Genomic DNA, 19,598 nt, shown 5'->3' with positions numbered 1-19,598 from the left:
AATGTGCCATGGCATAAAGCTGGAATCATCTCAGACTGGTTTCTTGAACATGATAATGTTCACTGTACTCAAATGGCCTCCACAGTCACCAGATCTCAATCCAATAGAGCATCTTTGGGATGTGTTGGAACGGGAGATTTGCATCATGGATGTGCAGCCGACAAATCTCTGGCAACTGTGTGATGCCATTATGTCAATATGGACCAAAATCTCTGAGGAATGCTTCCAGCACCTTGTTGAATCTATGCCACGAAGAATTGAGGCAGTTCTGAAGGCAAAAGGGGGTCCAACCCATTACTAGCATGGTGTACCTAATAAAGTGGCCGGTGAGTGTACAAAGGACATAGTAGAAATAGGACGGGTGCAGAGGAGAGCAACCAAGATTATTAGGGGAATGGAGGGGCTAGAATACAATGATAGATTACAATATGGCTGAGAGGAGACCTGATTACTATGTACAAATACCTAATGGGCAGCACAGAGATTTCTGCATTTCTGCAAGACATAGTTTTGTCCTCATAAAAATCACTGGTCTGACCACACAAATGGAATATTGTGTACGGTTTTGGGCACCAGTGTATAGAAAAGACATAGTAGAACTGGAACGGGTGCAGAGGAGAGCAACCAAGGGGAATAGGGGGACTAGAATACAATGACAGATTACATACTTGGGGTTATTCAGTTTAGAAAGAAGACAAATGAGGGGAGACCTCATTACAATGTACAAATACCTGAACGGACAGTACAAGGATCTCTCCAAAGATATTTTTATACCTTGGCCTGAGACAAGGACAAAAGGGCATCCTCTACGCCTAGAGGAGAGGTGGTTTTGCCATCACCATAGACAGGGATTTTTTACTGTAAGAGCATCTCCCCCGCCGGAGGATGTTATGGCAGATTTTTTGTACATGTTCAAGAGAGGCCTGGAGAGCAAAGATATCACATATTATAGGGAAAACAAACATTTGTTCAATCTTATAGATTGAACTTGATGGACCTGTGACTTTTTATTATAATATTTATAAAGTTCTTTGTGACATTGTTTACTCTTGATGTTTCATTTTGATTGTTTTGGTGAATGTCAATTTTTGTTGCGATACTATAGATCCGGTATATTGCGATATTGTAGATCCTGACAAAAAAATATTTTTGCCCCAGTGACAATTGGAGTTTAAAATTTTTGTGGCTTTATTGGGACCAAGGATTATCAATAAAGCTTCATTACAGACACCTTACATCTGGTCATTGCAGCCAGGGACTAAAGTAAATCATTCAGAAAGCTTTACCAGAGGTCACAAGGGGCAAGGGGTGCGTCTGTAACAGGGGTCCTCTGTAAGTCGGGGGTCCTTAAGTAGAGGACCGCATGTATAGACATTTAACACACAAAAACACAACGCAATGCTGAGCAGTTCTGTGCGTTCTCCTGTAAAATTGTTTTCTGTTTTTTCTTTTTAAACAATATTTGCATTGATTTTTCCTAAAAGCTCCACCCATGTGGTTAAGCAAAACATCTTGAGAATGAGCTGATCATCCGGTTTGCAGAAAAAAACAAGTTGTGTAACCTGGAAAATTTTAAAATGTATTGTTTGTTTTCTCTATGCATACTCTATAAACAAAAATAGCTTTTTTATTGCTCCATTTTTTCACTTTTTTCTCCCAGAAGACACATATTGATACTGATAAAGCATGGATGAATAACCCTACAACCTTGGGAAACTATCACTTTGCAATGAATGGAAAGTCTTATCAAGTCTTAACTCAACATTTTCCCTATTTGCTGCCAAAAGTAAGTGCAGAATTATAGGTCAACATATCTCAACATAAGCTTCCTATAAGATATTTTCAACTTTTTAATTTAATGACTTAAAAATGTATATCCAGCAAAACAAAGAAAAGAAAATATTGATAAATGCTTGTATTCTCCATAAAACAATGCAGGCAATCCCCCAGTTACATACAAGATAGGTTCTGTTGGTTTGTTCTTACGTTGAATTTGTAAGTTGGGATAATTGTATAATTGTAACCCCAGCCAAATCTTCGTTTCTGTGAAAATTAGATTTTAAATGTTGGGCTGTCATAAGAACCAGGATTAACTATAAAGCTTAATTGCAAACACCTGTGATAACTGGCACCACTGATCATTGTTGTTTAGGGCTGAAGTACAGTAAATTAGCAAAATGCAGAGTTCATAACTAAGGGTCGCCTGTAAGTCGGGGACAGCCTGTAATGCTCAGCTATCAATTGAAAAATCTTCTGTTATTCATCAAGGAATACTAATACCCAGGTGTTAATATTTCCGTGAGGAATGCCAAAGGAATGTTTTTTTTTCCTGGAAAATATTTCAAGTTAATGGGCAACTACAGTGGGTATGGAACATGTTCAAACCCCTTTAAAAATTTTAACTCTTTCATTGCAGCCAATTTGTAAGATCAAAAAAGTTCTTTTCTTTGATCATTAATGTATACTTTGCACCCCATCTTGACCAAAAAAAAACTGAAATGTAGGTAATTTATTCATACAACAAAAACTGAAATATCACATGGCCATAAGTATTCAGACCCTTTGTTGTGGCACTGATATTTAACTCACATGATGTCTCCATTTCATGAGATGGCTCTACTCCTTAATTGGAGTCCAGCTGTGTTTAATTAAACTGATTGGACTTAAATAGGAAAGGCACACACCTGTCTATATAAGACCTCACAGCTCACAGTGTATGTCAGATCTGCCTAAACAGCCAAATTGTTGCAAGGCATAGATCTTTCCCAGGTTACAAAAGAATTTCTGCAGAACTCAAGGTTCCTAAGCACACAGTGGCCTCCATAATTCTTAAATGGAAGAAGTTTGGGATGGCCACAACTCTTCCTTGACCTGGCCGTCCAGCCAAACTTAGCAATCATGAGAGTAGAGCCTTGAGGAAGCCTGCATAGGCTTCTCCCTGCCCCTTCTAACCCCTGGCTGGACACTTTAGATACGGAGGTATTTATGATTATGCTTAAAGACTATACTATGATTACCTCTTTGTAATTTATGTTGCTATATTTCTATCATACCTCTAGTGGACTCATACATTATTTGGTTCGTGGGGCCTGTGTAGCACTTAGTTGTGCTTTTTAAATGTTTTTAAAACTTCCTTTGTGACTAATAAAGATGTCATTTTCATTTTGAAAAATATAGTGGACATCCGTCTTTTCTTTAAAACTTGAATATGATATAACTTGGGTGTCTTAAATTCTCCTAACATAGACCCGCTTATATAAAAATTGTATAAAGAGAGTAGAGCCTTGGTGAGAAAGGCAAAGAAGAACCTCAATATCACTGTGGTTGAGCTGCAGAGATGCAGTAGGGAGATGAGAGAAAGTTTCACAAAGTCAACTATCACTGCAGCCCTCCACCAGTCGGGGCTTTATAGCAGAGTGTGCCGATGGAAGTTTCTCCTCAGTGCAAGACATTTGCACATTCTTGACTGGCCCAACCAGTTCCAATTGGGCATCTCTGGAGAGACTTCAAAATTGCTTTCCACCAGCATTCACAATTTAACCTGAGGGAACTGGAGATGATCTGCAAGGAAGAATGGCAGAGGATCCCCAAATCCAGGTGTGAGAAACTTGTTGCATAATTCCCAAGAAGACTCCTGGCTGTACTGTGCTTCTACTCAATATTGAGCAATGAATCTGAATACTTATGACCAGTTTTTATGACCATATACTTATAAATACTTATGACCAGTACTTATGATACTTATTTCAGTTTTTATTGATTAATAAATTAGCAAAAATATCTACATTCTGTTTTTTTTCTGTCACGATGGGGTGCAGAGTATAAATTAATGACCATTTGGCTGCAAGGAAGCAAAGAGTGAAAAATTTAAAGGGGTCTGAATACTTTTCCTATCCACTGTATATTATTCCAGGATCATAGCTGATCTTGAAGCATTCTTGCACTCTGCTATGTATTATCTTATCACTAACAATAGCACAGCTCCTCACCTCTGCTTCGCATGATGACTGCTGTAGCAGACTTCTGTTTAAATGCTACAGCAGTTAATCAGATGGGAGAGGCGGTGCTGTGTTTAATGAGGTAATATCACACATCAGTGCACTATAGTGCGTATCCAGCTAAAATTCAAAAAATGTAATTCATTTCTCACAGTCCTGTAGCAGACAACACACACAAAGGTAAAATTACAAAGCTATCCAGGGCTGCAACTTGACACTATTTTCAGTTTTAGATATTTAGATATTTATTTTAAATATTTAATATTTATTTAAAATCTAATTAAATGGTCTATATAGGACTTATAGTCTTATCCAGCACTTCTTAGCTCTGCAGCCCTCATCACCTCCCCCAATACAGATTTTGTTTAATTTGACACCTCAATAAACTTTTGTAGCATTGCTAGCACAAAGCATATCACGGGAATTTAAGTTGAACCTCTTAATGGCTGCCGTATTGAGGTTTTCTGGTGGTCTTGCAGGGACTTCTTCTGGAGGCAAAGTGTCTTTCTATGGAGCCACATCAGACAAAGATAGCAAGAGATTGCGTCCTGCTGCTAGCACTGGACGGTGCAATTAACACCCAGGATCAAAAAAGCTCTGGTACCAGTGTCAAACATGGACCACAGTTACTACAGAAGAAAGCATATTTTATTATTTTGTTGCCCTGTAACAAACAGCAAATTATGTGTGCATACCAAACGTTGGGTCCAGGATCAATCCTCCCACTGGTACAGGCACATATCACTGGCATTAACTCTTTAATTGCCGCTGGCAAAGCCTAATCAGGAGCAACGACCCTCACAAAAATTGCATCTGCAGCGATTTAAAAGCTGCTGCACCATTGTAGCATCTATGGATCTGCTCATCACAAGTTATTATCACATACAGTATGCTGTATATAAGCCTTACGTGTAATATGGTTTATTTTTTAAAGATACTATTAAATGGAACCATTTTTGCAAGGATGACTCCAAAGCAAAAATCAAGTCTAATTGAAGAGCTTCAAAAGTTAGAGTAAGTTCAAAATAAGTATTCTTCTTACTGTTACTTAAAAGTTTTAATGTACAACCATCACTTTTACTCAGTCTTATTTCTTTTTAGTTATTTTGTTGGTATGTGTGGAGATGGAGCCAATGATTGTGGGGTAAGGAAATGTTAGCAAATAGAATATTTCATCTGACAAATTAGCATTATCAGCGAAAATGTGAAATAAAGCATTATTACATGAACACGAATAGACAGTTACTTGTCAATACAAAAAGGATAACAAACATCAGCATCAACATAAAACATACAGACTTTCATGAAATCTACACATCTCTACACCACATATATAAACAGGGTTTTCCTTTCCAACTGTACCAAAATTCCCCTACTCTCCCCTTCTAGAAAATTGTTAGGAGACAATTTCAGTGCATAATAAATGTATTATTCTGAATACATAATAAATTAAATAAAAATATTAATGATCAAACAATCACAAATCCTGCCAAAAATGTATATAGTATTTTAAAATAACTTACAGTGAAGAATACCAATGTATGAAAGTCTAAAGCAATTGTGTTCACTGTTAGGCCATTGTCGCTGCTGTGTAGAGGTATTGCATGCATGACAGCAGATTGTTAATATTAAAGTATATATATATAATGAGATAATTTTTATAGAATTGTGATATACTTTGCTAAGAAATTCTGCTTTCGTTTGTAAAAAATAAGGCTGCAGAGTCCCCTTAATAACAGCTTTTGTCTCTCAAAAGAAAAATCTGTATTCCAGCTTGCGTAGTATGTGTCTCATACACACAAAGATTACTTGCTAGTTTGCCCATTTGAAACTAAATTACCCAATAATTGGCACAAAAATTTTCATGCTATATTGACTTTGATATCAAATTCCAAATGTGTGATTTGGAAACACCACAAAAATACCAAGGCAGTTAGGATGTTACTAGTTCAGAACAGGATATAGAATAAATAATGGTGATTGTTGATTATTATGGAAAAGTAGTAGTTTAATTATTACTATTACTCACAGGCACTTAATAAGGCTCATGCTGGAATTTCACTTTCTGAATTAGAAGCATCTGTGGCATCTCCATTTACGTCCAAAATTCCAAATATTGAATGTGTTCCATTACTCATCAAGTAAGTATTATCAAGAAGACAAGGTATTTCACTAGTCTATAAAAGTACATTCCTCCCCAAAGTTTGTTACTGCCTTTGCCTTCTTGTTTCTTCACTGTATCGCATTGAAGTAGCACCATACTACCCAATGGTCATGTGATTGCAGTGTCTGAAATGGTTAAGCGGAGCTTCTTGGTCTGGTCCGACCAGTACAGCTCTTCCATGAACATTTCTTATTCTGTAAGAAGAAATGTTTTTTCTTACAGATTCCCTAGTTACAGGGGAAAACTTGTAAAAAAATTAATGAAACGAATACTGTAAAAATGCCCCCCAAGGCTCTTTTATGACCTGATGGGGGACATATAAAGTAAAAAAAAACACACACTAACAAAATATTATTAAATATTTATAAATATTACTATTTCCCAATAAGTTACAAAAAACTCTCTATACGATAACAAACCGAGACTTCTTATACTACAGTATATATCAAAACGACCATCACAAATCAGGAAATTAATTTGTAATGGTTATTTTAAGTTTGTATTTAAGTATTTGAAAACTGAAAAAAATGTATACACTACATTACAAATAAAATAACGTCATTGTAACGCCATTTTACACCATCCTGACATGGCCCATTTTTTCAATCTGACATTTGTCACTATAAGTGGTTATAACTTTGGAATGCTTTGACAAAACCAGGTAATTTTAACTTTATTAAATTATTTATTTTGATTAAAAAACATTTATTGTATGAAAATTTATCTTTTTTTACCTTACAGGTTAGCTTGAACAAGCGATCTTCTAATTGTTTGTTCAAGCTCATATTGAGCTAACACACTGCAATACAAATGTATTGCAGTGTGTAACTCACTATGTAACAGACCACGATCAGCTTGCAGGGGCGAGTTCTTTTAGGATTCTGAGGGCATGTAGTTAACGGGATAAAAGGCCCAGGTAGATAAGCACCAATTCTACAGCTCACCCATACCCCGGCCCTATATGAAGATCCGCCATCGGTCTTAAAAAATAAAAACTATGCTCACCTTCCGGTTTCTTTTCCTCAGCCCCCGGCTCCGTCTTCTGTTCTTCCGGCCCAGGCGCATCAGTATGACATGGTGTTGTCGCGGCTGCGTGATGTCATAGTTTATGCGCCATGCAGGCTCTTACACTATGGCATCATAGTGACGCGCCTGGGCCGGAAGGCGGAGAAGAGGGAGCGACGGGGCCATGGAGAAGGAGACAGTAGGTGAGTATAGCTTTTTAAAAAATTTTTTGAAGAGAGCCCAGCTGTGAACATAACAATAATGATGGAGGGAGCATCTGGGTTGGACATTTCATTAATAGGGGGCATCTGGGTTGGACATTTCATTAAAGAGGGGCATCTGGAGTGGACATTTCAGTAAAGGTGGCATCAGGAGTAGACATTTCATTAAAGGGGGACCCTGCCAGTGGACATTTCAGTCAAGGGGGACTCTACCGTGGACATTTCAGTCAAGGGGGACTCTACTGTGAACATTTCAGTAAAGGGGGACTCTGCTGTGGACATTTCAGTAAAGGGGGACCCTGCCAGTGGACATTTCAGTAAATGGGGACTCTACTGTGAACATTTCAGTAGAAGTAGGCTCTGCTGTGGACATTTCAGTAAACGCAGGCTCTGCTGAAGGACATTTCATTGTTGTCCTCCAGTCAATAACTTTTTCCTGTTTTTTTGGGTGGGGGATAAATTTAGGAGCCTCAGGTTATACTTGAGTATTTAGAGTATGAGGGGGAGTTCAGATGCAGGATGCACAGAGGGCAGGCAGCCAGTGGTAGCATCCACATCTCCAACACTGTCTGAAAGATCTGGTCTGGACGGCGGTCGGGGTGGAGGGTATCATGCAGTTTGGGAACATTCAGCTTTTCTAAACAGATGGGTTATAAGAGCACAATTGTAGTTCATCATTAAATTACTTTTATAACTTTTATTTTTATTACTTTTTTTAACAGTACAAGATTAAGGATATGGAGTAGTACTTAAGTCCTAACATCCGGACATATGTTGTTTTGGATGCTGGTGGGGGGCCATAGTCACGTGAACAGGCCGGGACACATGGGACACTTGCCACTGGAGGCTGAGGTGTCTCTGTGTTCCAGTGTCCTCCCTCTGCAGATGTCTCTGGATCCTCTGGTAGAGTAGGTTCTACAGTAAATATATTTTCTCTCTCTTGTTCTGTTCAAAAAGTTGTGTTTCCAGTTCTTTTAACTGTGCAAACTCCCTCTTTCCAGCTTTTGCTTAGGCATTTTTCTGCTGCACGGTAGCTAAACTACACACGTCTGCACACGGCTCATGGGACACAAATTTCTGCACTGAAGGGGGCGTTCCAAACAAAAAGTGGTTTATTCTGTCGGAGCTGTTAATAAAGCACCAGAATCATGAAGAACGGGCACCATAAATCCTGAATCTGGAGCTTTCTGAACACCACATAGGCAAACTTTGCACTTTTGTTCTTAGTAAATGTGCCCCAGTGAGTTGCAGTCTGGTCCTGCCCGGAGGCAGGGCCTGACTTGTACGGAGATTGCACAGCCCTGTGGCACCCGTCGGACCCCAGGGCTGCTGTAAGAGGTTCTGACCCCCCAGTATGCGGAAGTCATTCTTGACCACAGTCTGTAAGGGTTACTCTCCAATCGCAGGTGTTAGAAGAGGTTGTCATCTTGAGATTTAGGAGCAAGTCACTTCTGCTCTTGCAGTACTTTTACGTCCTTCATCTGGTAGGGGTGAACCACCAAATAAAATAAAATAAATAAAATTAAAAAATTAAAAAAGATTGATTAACATTTTTTCATTATAAGGTTTTGAACAAAAAATAAGTAATGGTCCTTACCTCTATAGGAATAAAAAATTCACTCAAAATGCCCCAGTCATTAAAGGGGTTTGCCCATGAAAGAAATTTCTCAAATTTTAATCCAAAATCTAAATTTTAAACACTAACACTGATAGATAAAAGTTGGAATTATATATCTGAAATGTTGTATTTTTGTTAATGTGGGAATACCCCCTTAAAGCATTTTAAAGGCCCGGTCAGAAAGGGATTAACATAGTCTTTTAACTGTTTTGTTTTGATCAACTTATTAAGAATGAAATATTAATTCCTTTTTCTAAAATAAAGATGAATATACAGTCTGTTTAGTCTCATCAATTATATGATTTCTGGCAAGGAAACGACAAGCTACTTCTAAGATTGTTGTTAATTTCCACCACTCCACACAAAACCTTAAAATGTTTGATTGCTGTTTAAAAATATTTTATCTTTTGTGTCATTATTAAAATATGTCCCAATAATTGCATTTTATGAATAACAAAAATGTTTTTTTTTCCTGCAGGGAGGGCCGGAATACTCTTATTACATCATTTTCCATCTTCAAATTCTTGACCACATTTCAGTTCATTGGGATTGTTTGCATATTCTTTCTTTTTTGGGTATGAAATTGTACTTTTTGGAACCTTTGTCCAGCATGAAAATCTTTGTAGCTCTGGAGCCCATACGATTAAGATGAACAGGTGGAAGGGTAGTACCAAGGTGCTAAAATGGTATTGTTGTTTAGAAAAGGTAAACTACAGCATGGAAGTCACTGCATTTCAGAGTTCAGAAAGCAGCTAGAATTCAGCGATTCCTTTTCTTGCGGCTCCTGGAGTCATAATTTCAGAGTTTTCGTGAATGTATTTTGACTATGTGAGTTTTTTATAAATTGGTTAATGATGTTTGTGTAGGGGCTGATTCATGTAAAAACTATTTCTCTATAACTACTAAAGACTATTACCTTTAGGAAGTCATCAATATTTGATGTAAAATAATATATTATACATGTTTGTATGTATTTTTTATAGAAACAAACACTTCTTGGTAACTATCAATACCTCATGCATGACTTGGCTATCAACATCACTGTTACTCTGACTAGTAAGAATATTCTATAATCTATAATTACAGTTGCTATTCTTATACTATATGCATGCAAGTAATTTTGAGCAAATAATTGTAGCAAATTTTTAGTTTTTGAGTTTACAAAAAACGTTTGTTTCTTTGTTTCTCCAGCGAGTTTAAACTTCCCAGCCTCAAAGTTGGCTCCTTACAGACCACCCGGACAACTTCTGTCTCCTCCTTTATTACTTTCCATTTTTATGCATCTCACTTTTACTGTGATTGTCCAGAGCACAGCTTTCTTTCTGCTTCAACAGCAGCCATGGTTCAATGAAGCGGATGTCTTCAGGTAAATTTGTTCTCTTGAGTCACTAGTAATGTCACCAATTCTGCAATGTATGATGACTGGTTTATTCAAAGATTCAAGGTGTGTGTGCCGATGCCGGGCAGTAGCTGGCAGGCTATATACTAGAGGGACTGGCTGGCTATATACTATGGGGGGCTGTCAGGCTATATGCCAGAGGGGCTGGCAGGCTATATACCAGAGAGGCTGGAAAGCTATATATTAGAGGGTCTGGCTGGCTATATACTACAGGGGGTGGCAGGCTATATACTGGCGGGACTGTGACCAATGCATTTCCTACCCTCAGCTTATACTCGAGTCAATAGGTTTTTCCAGTTTTTTGTGTTAAAATTAGGGGTCTCGGCTAAGACTCGGGTCGGCTTTTCTTGTATCTTAGTATTATAGTATTTTTGCTGGTAACACTAAGATAAACTCATACACTTTTTTAATGTGTCTGTGTGGCTGGACAAAATTAAGCTGATTTATACAGTATGCATTTATTTTAAAGATTTACAGTGTTTAAGCACATGGCAGTTACAAGGTACTCAAGGTATGCCCCCAGGGTTATTTAAATATATAAGATGTGCCCGGATTTTAGCATAAACAGCCCCAACAAAATTCTAAATATTAGAGACATGCATTTATGTATGGATTAGAGTGTATTCAGCACTACTCTAGTAAGTTAGTTTAGACATTGATCCCCAAACTAATTCTAACATATACATAGTGTCCCCCCTTTAATTAAAACATACAGTGCCTTTAAAATTATAATATTGTCCCTGTAATTAATTATTATTATAGTGATCTATATATACCTTACCAGAACAAAACTTAGTATATAAATACAGCACCAAGCTTCATACAGAAACACTGCACCAGGACCAATTCCCAGTCCCTATATAGAAATATGCAATGTCCCAAATTATTTTACATATGTACAGAGCTCTCTAATTTATATGTATACAGTACAATAATAATGAATGAATACATGCAGTGCCCCCATTTAATTAAGACTATGCACCCTGTAATAAATATAGATAAATGCTGTGCTCCCATTATTAAATACCATCCTACGCTTATTGTATATACTATATATATACTGTGCCCTGCTCTATTATATATAAATTTATATATAAATATATATTACTGTATGTGATAATGCATGTGTATACATATCAACTGACTCCATTGATCACATGCTGTATATCACTGCATCACCCCTGCAGGATGGAGCACTGCGCTTGTAAACACAGGGAGAGAACTAAAGAATCCAAACAATGAATATTCTGAATGGCAGCATATTATACATAGTATATAATTACTATTCTGTGTCGCTGAAAGAAATACAAATGTGTCCCCTCTACAATACATACTGTGCCCTCCTCTATTAGATACATACTGTCCCCCTATATTAGATTTAAACACTGTGCCCCATGTACTGTTAATACTATGCCCCTGTTTACTGTTTAACCCCTTAATGATTTTTTACGGCGGTCATAAAGGGTACTTCTTCTGACGTGTCACCTTTCTACGTCGGTGCGTCAGAAGAAGATTTCAGGACATCGGGTCCTGCAAGTGCCCGTGTTGGGCTTTGACATCATAACCCAGACCTATCACTAACACCTGGTATCGCAAAAACTCTGATCCAGGGTGTTTAACCCCTTACATGCCACGGTCAAGCATGACCATGACGTGTTATTGTGTCTCCTGTGGATCGGATTTCCCCAATGAGCTTACCGGGGATCCGATCCATCCTGCAGCAGCCTCGGGGTTTGGCTTGTGCCCAAGACTTCCAGATCCTCTTCACGCCAGATTCCACCTCCTGGCAGGACCCGGCTGTAAGTAACTGAATGTTCAAGCCCAAGCCCAAGGTAGAAATCATTTCATAATAATTAAATAAAATGAAAGTCCCCTAATCAGCCCAACTATATAAAATCCAAGTATATAAAACACAAAAACACACAAAAAAGTACAGATTTGGTATCACTACGTCCATATCAATCTGTACAATAAATCTAAAACAATATCGAACCTGCTCGGTAAATGCTGTAAAAAAAATTTAAAAAAACTTCCCGTTTTTAATCAAATACCCTCACAAAAATGTTTTAAAAAGTGATAAAAAAAAGTTAGGTGCATTAATATAAGACGACTGAAAACAAAAACTATTTTAGTAAAAAATAAAAAAAAGTTGTCAAAAGCTAAAAAATTTGATTTTCTCCAATATTGGTTTTGCTCAGTAAATGTGAGCAAAGATAAGAAAAACTTATAGAAGTTGATTTACATATGTTAAAGGGGTGAAAATTCCACAGTGGGGTAATTTATGGGGTTTTACTTTTATTTAGGCCTTTCAAAGTCACTTGAAAGATTAGTTGTCCGACAAAATGTGAGTTTTGGCAATTTTCATGAAAATTAGAAAAATGGCACCTAAAGTTCTAAGCCTCATAACATCCTAGTAAAAGGAGAGGACAAGTAAAATATCATTCCAACATAAAGCAGACATTCTGGAAATGTTAGTTATCTAGCTTTTTGGGTATTTTAACTATCTGCCTGGAAAGCAGAACATTTTATTTGAAAATTAAGAATTTTATTATTTATATTATTTCACTAGTGTCTGTGCACCTTTGTAAGTAAATATGGGTTTTGCGCTATGAGAAAAAGAAAGCAAAGTGTTATGCATTTCAAATCATAATAGACCTCACTCATGCCTGCCATATATTGCTTGTAACACAAGTAAGCCCACAACAGAACACTATTACAATTGCTGTTTCCTTCCCCACAGTGCATGCCTGCCATTGAACTACAGCTCTGCAAATGTTACAGTGAGAGAACATAGATACGCAGAGAATTTTTTCACAACAACAATGTTTCCTATAACTGGCTTCCATGAAATTGTTGTAGAAGTTGTTTTTGCCAAAGGGAGGCCATTCCGCCAACCTCTATACACCAACTGTAAGTGGAAATGAATTCTGAAGTTGAATTGGTATGTAAGTCAGAACTGTATATTTTACTATTCTAACCCCAGACAAAAATTTTTGGGTTGTCATAAGAACCTGGATTACAAATAAATATTAATTGCAGACACCTATGCTAACTCTTACAGCTAATTATTATAGCCTTGGACTAAAGTACAGTAAATTACCAACATCCAGAGGGCTGTAATTAGGTGTTGTCTGTAAGTTGGGTGTTCTTAAGTCAGCGACCTGCATTTTCAAGTCATTTACTAAACAATTCATAGCTAATGTGTTCAGGTTGGATAACTATTTGTGTTTATAAACTATAGCAGTGATGGAGAACCTTTTAGAGATTTTTTAGAGAACTACAACCAAGACCCACTTATTTATCGCAAAGTGCCAACACAAAAATTTAATTATTGATGTATACTCCCTTCTCTGTCACAGCTTTCATTGATACCTGCACCTGAGGACACCAATAAAGCAGAAAATAGAAGAAATTTGGATGATCATTGTAGCTTCCCTCCAGGGTCCCATAAACAGGAAGAATTGTCAGGGCAGGAGCTACAATGATAATCCAGATCTGTCCACACCTTCCCACTCCCTCCAGTAGTCCCAGGTAGTGTCCATTTAAAATAGCTCTGTGCACAACAAATCTTGGGCTGTCTGGGACTGCAGGAAGATACCTGGAGTCATCTCTGGTGATGGCCTGAGTGCCCACAGAATGGGCTCTGAGTGCCACCTCTGGCATCAGTGCCATAGGTTAGCCACCACTGTACTATAGAGTAGTTAGTACATTACTGCAAATCACCCCAAACCACAATTACAAGGAAAACTTATCTGCCACTTATCTGCCTAGTTCAAGGAATTAATGGAGAATATCACAAAGTAACAATAGAATCTGTGCTTTGTGAGGGGCATTTTGGTATAATGAGGATCCCCTAATTTAGAACCAATCTTAACTTAAGAGCATAGATATGATGGAGAACAAATAAAGTGTAACCGACATTCTAAGCAAAAATAAAAAACACAATTCTGCTCCAGATGTCTCTGGGAATCATTCCTCAAAGTATTTTTCCTCTCGGTCCTCATTTAGTACCTTTTCTGGACCATAGCAACCAGGGTTACCAGCTCAACCTATGTATATCCTATGTATCTAATATCTTTCTATCTAATATTTATCTATCTATCTAATATCTATCTATCTACTTAAGGAAATTGTAAGCAGAACACAAACAATAGAGGTAGCAGTGGGTGCAGGCACAATAGGACCAGGCCTCAGGTCCATCAATGATAGAGTAGGAGAAAATAGGCAGCACTCCAAGACCTTGAAAAGGCTTGAAAAAGGCTCCAAGTGAGCCAAAACGTTCCTGTACCTTGCAGTACCTGAAAACATGGAATAAAGAATCCACTTGCTACAACTCATATCGGATGTCTTGGAGTGCTGCCTATTTTCTCCTACTCTATCTATCTATCTATCTAAAACTTCAGCACAGCACATGAGGGGACACCTTGAAGATTTGGAGAGTCTCTCCTCTCCTGCCATTTCTTGTTGTGGAGTGTGAGGTGAAGGGTGAGGGGGGATTGTGTTCGCTCTGCAGCTTGTGTCTGTGTGAATTATTTGTCTATATTAGTGTAGGGAAAGCTCAGGGAGAGATAAGTGTAGGTGTTTTGTTACTACATTAGTTAGGGCTCCTGGCAGCACATGACTGAGTGCTGTAGCACTGAGCTATGAGAGAAGCCATGAGGTAAACAGCTGAGAGCAGAGAGAGGGGGGGGGTGTCTCATTCTACCTCTGTAGTCACCTCCTCAGTCAACACGGAATGTGCCTAGCAACAGCCATCTGAGAGAGCACTGATATCAGGGGGAAGGAACAAGATTCAGTTAACTAATCCAATTGCAAACGGGCTTAAAATTGCCTGCCCTACAACATATCAAAAGTTTTTGAAATGAAGGTTACTCTTTAAGCCACCCACGATAATGACTTACTAAAAGGGAATGGAGGGGGAAACACCAGAATCTTCTATGCTGGGTATCAAATTGATTTTTGCTCCGCATTTATGATGACATCCACCCAACATTGATTGCACGATATAGTTTATTATTTTAAACATATTTTAATAATTTGATATTATTTATTTTCAGATCTGCTGTCAATTATGATCATAATTCAAATTACAGCTTATTTGTTTGTCATGTTTGCTGATATTGAAACTTTGTATACTACTATGGAGGTAACGTATTGTAAAACAAATTCATAGTTTCAACATTATTTCTTATTACCGATGTCTATATAAATGGTGAAAGTTCAAACTGGATGTCAAACTGTTGATATTTTATTTGATTATTTATATATATAATGTTTGTAGTTAAAGGCAAAATGTTCCAACCTTTACTCAGATTTTGTTGGACTAATTCTTTGCAGTTCTGAAAAAGGCAAGCAAATCCTTTGACAGGCAGCAATACCCAGCATATACCAGGTGGACACTGAAAGAAGCATATGTCATACCACTTTGTGACTTTGTAAAATCACATAATCTTGTCACATAGAGCAGTGATTTTCAACCTTTTTTGAGCCGCGGCACACTTTTTATACTTAGAAAATCCTGGGGCACACCACCAACCAAAATAGCACAAAATGACACTAAAACAGTCATATTATACATATAGTTAATAATATAGATTCTAAATTTATTTTACTCACTCAGTGTGAAACCTGGGCCTGTTTCGATGAACACAAAAGGGATATCCTGGCAGGAATGGTGGAAAGACACACACGAAGCCCTTCCTCAACAGTTCTCAGTTTCTCCCTGTTTTTAGTATATGGTGCTGATTATTATGTGGCTCTTATACTGCAAAATAAAGGGGTACAATGAGAAGTACTATGGCCATGAGGCCAGAGTACAAGTGCCAGCTCATATACTCAGCATATGAGCTGGTACTTGTAGTACTCCAGCCTCATGACTATAGTATTTCTCATTTTACATTTCTCATTGTTATATGCAGTATACTGCTGGAGTAGTCTGCCAACAGTTCATATACTCATGCAAAAGCTCATATAGTCAGCATTATTGGTGGGCATTACCTTGGCGGTGGGCAAATGCGAGAGTCTCTCAGCTCTCAGGATGATGCGCCGGCCTCGGTGACGTCATTTTGTGGCGTGAGGTTCAAAGCTTGCGCATGTGTTATTGTACATGTCTCCTACATTGTAAGAAGCCGTGACTGCGCATCGATGGGAAACAAAACACAGGGGGCACCATAGTTTGGGGAACTTTCCCCGCGGCACACCCGACTATATGAAGAAATATAGACAAAGGGCATTTTTTCTTATAATGTTTTTTTTTCCTTCATGCATCTTCATTGTACATGATAAAATTAAAAGGATCAACTGGGATTGAAATTTTTTGTTTCATTTTCCTCAAGTGGTATGAAAGTAAAAAACAACTCATACTTAGCGGCCTATGAATTTGAAATGTAATCATATTATCATTATAGTTTATTGTTATTTATTTGTGGTTATCATTTTTGCATTTTGTTGTTATTTATGCCTTTGTCTTTTCTTGTACCCTTTAGCTGGTGTGTACCCCATATTACTGGAGATTCTACATCTTAGTCATGGTTCTTGTTCTTTTTATTATGTCATATATTGCAGAGGTAAATGTTTCCTATGTATGTTAGTCATCAACTCTTTAATATAGTCATACAGAGGATTGACTTTCTTTCATATTCTTATAAAAGGAAGTAAAACATATAAAGTAGGTACTTGTAATAGGAAATGGAAATAAAATGAAATTTCAAACTGAAAGTAGTTGCTATCAGTGAACTTGTGGCCTTAAATATGCTGTGTAATCTATAGGAAACATGTTGTTTTATAAGCGTAAAAGATAACTGAGAACTAACCAAAGTTGCCATATAGCTCATCCATGTTGGCATTTGGCTGATCATATTTACTCCACAAAGGTTTGCGCTATAATGTGCATGCCAACACCTGAAAAACCTATTGGCACACTGGCATTTTCAGAAATGCTATTCAGAATGGTACACAAGAGAAGTAAATTGAAAAGACCACAGCACTCAACTACAGTGGTCTCTTTCCCCCTACTAGGCACAGCACCTAAAGAAAAGTGATCCATTTCCTACACCCACAATCAACATATATATCAATGTGCCCAATGATGATGTTCAATGATATTTTACAAAAATTTGTCACAATACTAAAGGTAATATATTAAATATATTAAAGTATTAGCACAGGTCATGTAATGTATGAACAATTCATGAGTGTTAGGCAAGATATGAAGTGTATGCTGACTATGAGGTGCCAGATTTCGAGCAGACACATAAAATATCTCCCATACATCTAAATGTAATGTTCTGCAGTGTTGGGGCTCAGAAGTTTCTTTAAAATATTTAAAATAAGCAACCGTAATAGTGTATTTTTCAAATTCTAGCATAAATTTTACTTTTTATCACAGCCCAGGTCAAACAAACCATTTATAATGAAATATTCAGTACAGAATGGACCATAAGCGGATGTAATCAAGAAAATGTATTTTCTTGATAATTTCAATTTAAAAATTGATTGACCCTTTTTCTATTACAATATATCACTTTTGTGCCAAACTACTTTATTTATATTGAGATGAATTCTTTGTTTTTATATTCTTTGATCTCCAGATGTGGTTTATTGAAAACAGAAAACTTTGGCTCTGGATAAAGATTATGTTTAGCTACAAATCAAAGAGTCTGTACAGAAAGTTGCAAAGAAAACTTCAGAAAGATCCAGAATGGCCTCCAGAAGACAGAACAGACTATGCCATCCAGTGTGTCTCTGTAGAGGACCTCCAAAATTGCACTGCACCAAATAATGGGAAAGATTCGGAAGAAACAATGCAGCAAGCCAAAAAAAGAATGGAATTTGTTTAGCTGGTAAAGTGTAAAATGGTGCTCAGGGCAGTTTCAAGGTCATATGGTCAACAGGTCAGATCTCAGAACTCCCCCCCCCCCCTCTTACTGGCAGGTGATGTCAATACTTTTCTAGCATGTACACATGGCATTTGTTGCAGAAACACATGTGTTTTTATATGTTACCATGCGTTTGGCTGCTTTGAAGGTGTTTTTATTCATTGCTAGAAGTGTAAGCAGCTGTGATAACAATTTCACAGTTGCCTACATTTCCAGCAATGAAAAAACTTTCAAACCAGCGAAATGCAGGGTAGCATGTAGAACACATGCATTTCTGTAATGAGTTTAAAAATGGGGCACAAACATCATGTGTGACCCCCTCCTTTAAGAATATAATAGTAATCAGCTGCTGCACCTTATAAAATTCACATCTGCTGCTGTAGAACTGAGAACATCATAGTACATACTGGTTAAATGTGGAAATACAAATGATGCGAGCCATGTCATGTTTGTATCACTTCCAGAGCAACCATGGGCCCATATATTACTCTGCTTGAGTCGCTTGATTTCCACACCAAACCAATAAAATGGGCCTGAGCCCAGCATTGCCTTATACATTACATGTGTGGAAATTAATGAGATGCAAGCCATGTCATAGCAAAATATGAGATGTCACTGTCTCCTTTACAGCATTTGATGCCCACATTTTTGACATAACATCCAGGCCCCACCTCCTGATTTTTAACAGGAGCACATGAGCACCTGAGTAATTGCAGATATCTCTACATGTCTGGAACATTTGTCAATGACCTAATAGTACCCCAACCTCAATTCCAATCCCTAAACCAATACCCCATAGGGCCACCAATTTCCCCTCAACCACAATGTGTTTTGGTAGTTGCCACATATGATTAACCACTCAGTTCCCCACCTGCAAACACTGGTACCTGCAAGGGAACCAGACCCCTTCCACAACACTGACAGCCCCTCTCCTCGTGGAACTCCAGCCTGGCCCTGGATAACAGTGGCTGGCCTTGAAAATAAAGAAGTAAATAAAGAACATGAACATCATTACTCAGCTCTAGATTACTGTAGTATTTTCCCTGTGTACAAGAACATAACTACTATAATACTGCCCCATATGTACAAGAATTTAATTACTATAATACTGCCCCCATGAACAAGAATATAACTACTATAATACTGCCCCCATGAACAAGAATATAACTACTATAATACTGCCCTCTATGTACAGGAATATAACTACTATAACACTGCCCCCATGAACAAGAATATAACTACTATAATACTTCCCCCTATGTACAAGGATATAACTACTATAATACTGCCCACATGCACAAGAATATAACTACCAT

General features: G+C 37.6%; 1 protein-coding gene across 1 annotated transcript in view; it reads left to right on the top strand.

Moving 5' to 3' along the window:
- LOC140122116 (probable cation-transporting ATPase 13A5) overlaps positions 1–18,317 on the top strand; it is a 77,676-nt gene extending 59,359 nt beyond the window's left edge. The window contains exons 20-30 of the mRNA XM_072142601.1: positions 1,661–1,786; positions 4,933–5,012; positions 5,100–5,142; positions 6,030–6,139; positions 9,485–9,581; positions 9,990–10,062; positions 10,198–10,372; positions 13,146–13,315; positions 15,463–15,551; positions 16,891–16,971; positions 17,995–18,317. Of these exons, the coding sequence (XP_071998702.1) occupies positions 1,661–1,786; positions 4,933–5,012; positions 5,100–5,142; positions 6,030–6,139; positions 9,485–9,581; positions 9,990–10,062; positions 10,198–10,372; positions 13,146–13,315; positions 15,463–15,551; positions 16,891–16,971; positions 17,995–18,243 (1,293 nt within the window). The 3' untranslated portion in view covers positions 18,244–18,317. The remainder of the gene's footprint in view (positions 1–1,660; positions 1,787–4,932; positions 5,013–5,099; positions 5,143–6,029; positions 6,140–9,484; positions 9,582–9,989; positions 10,063–10,197; positions 10,373–13,145; positions 13,316–15,462; positions 15,552–16,890; positions 16,972–17,994) is intronic.
- Positions 18,318–19,598: the final 1,281 nt, after the last annotated feature.

Source organism: Engystomops pustulosus, chromosome 3, assembly GCF_040894005.1.
Source record: "Engystomops pustulosus chromosome 3, aEngPut4.maternal, whole genome shotgun sequence".
Classification (NCBI taxonomy): domain Eukaryota; kingdom Metazoa; phylum Chordata; class Amphibia; order Anura; family Leptodactylidae; genus Engystomops; species Engystomops pustulosus.
The sequence above is the reverse complement of the archived record's forward strand: the minus strand, read 5'-3'. Positions and strand labels throughout refer to the sequence as shown.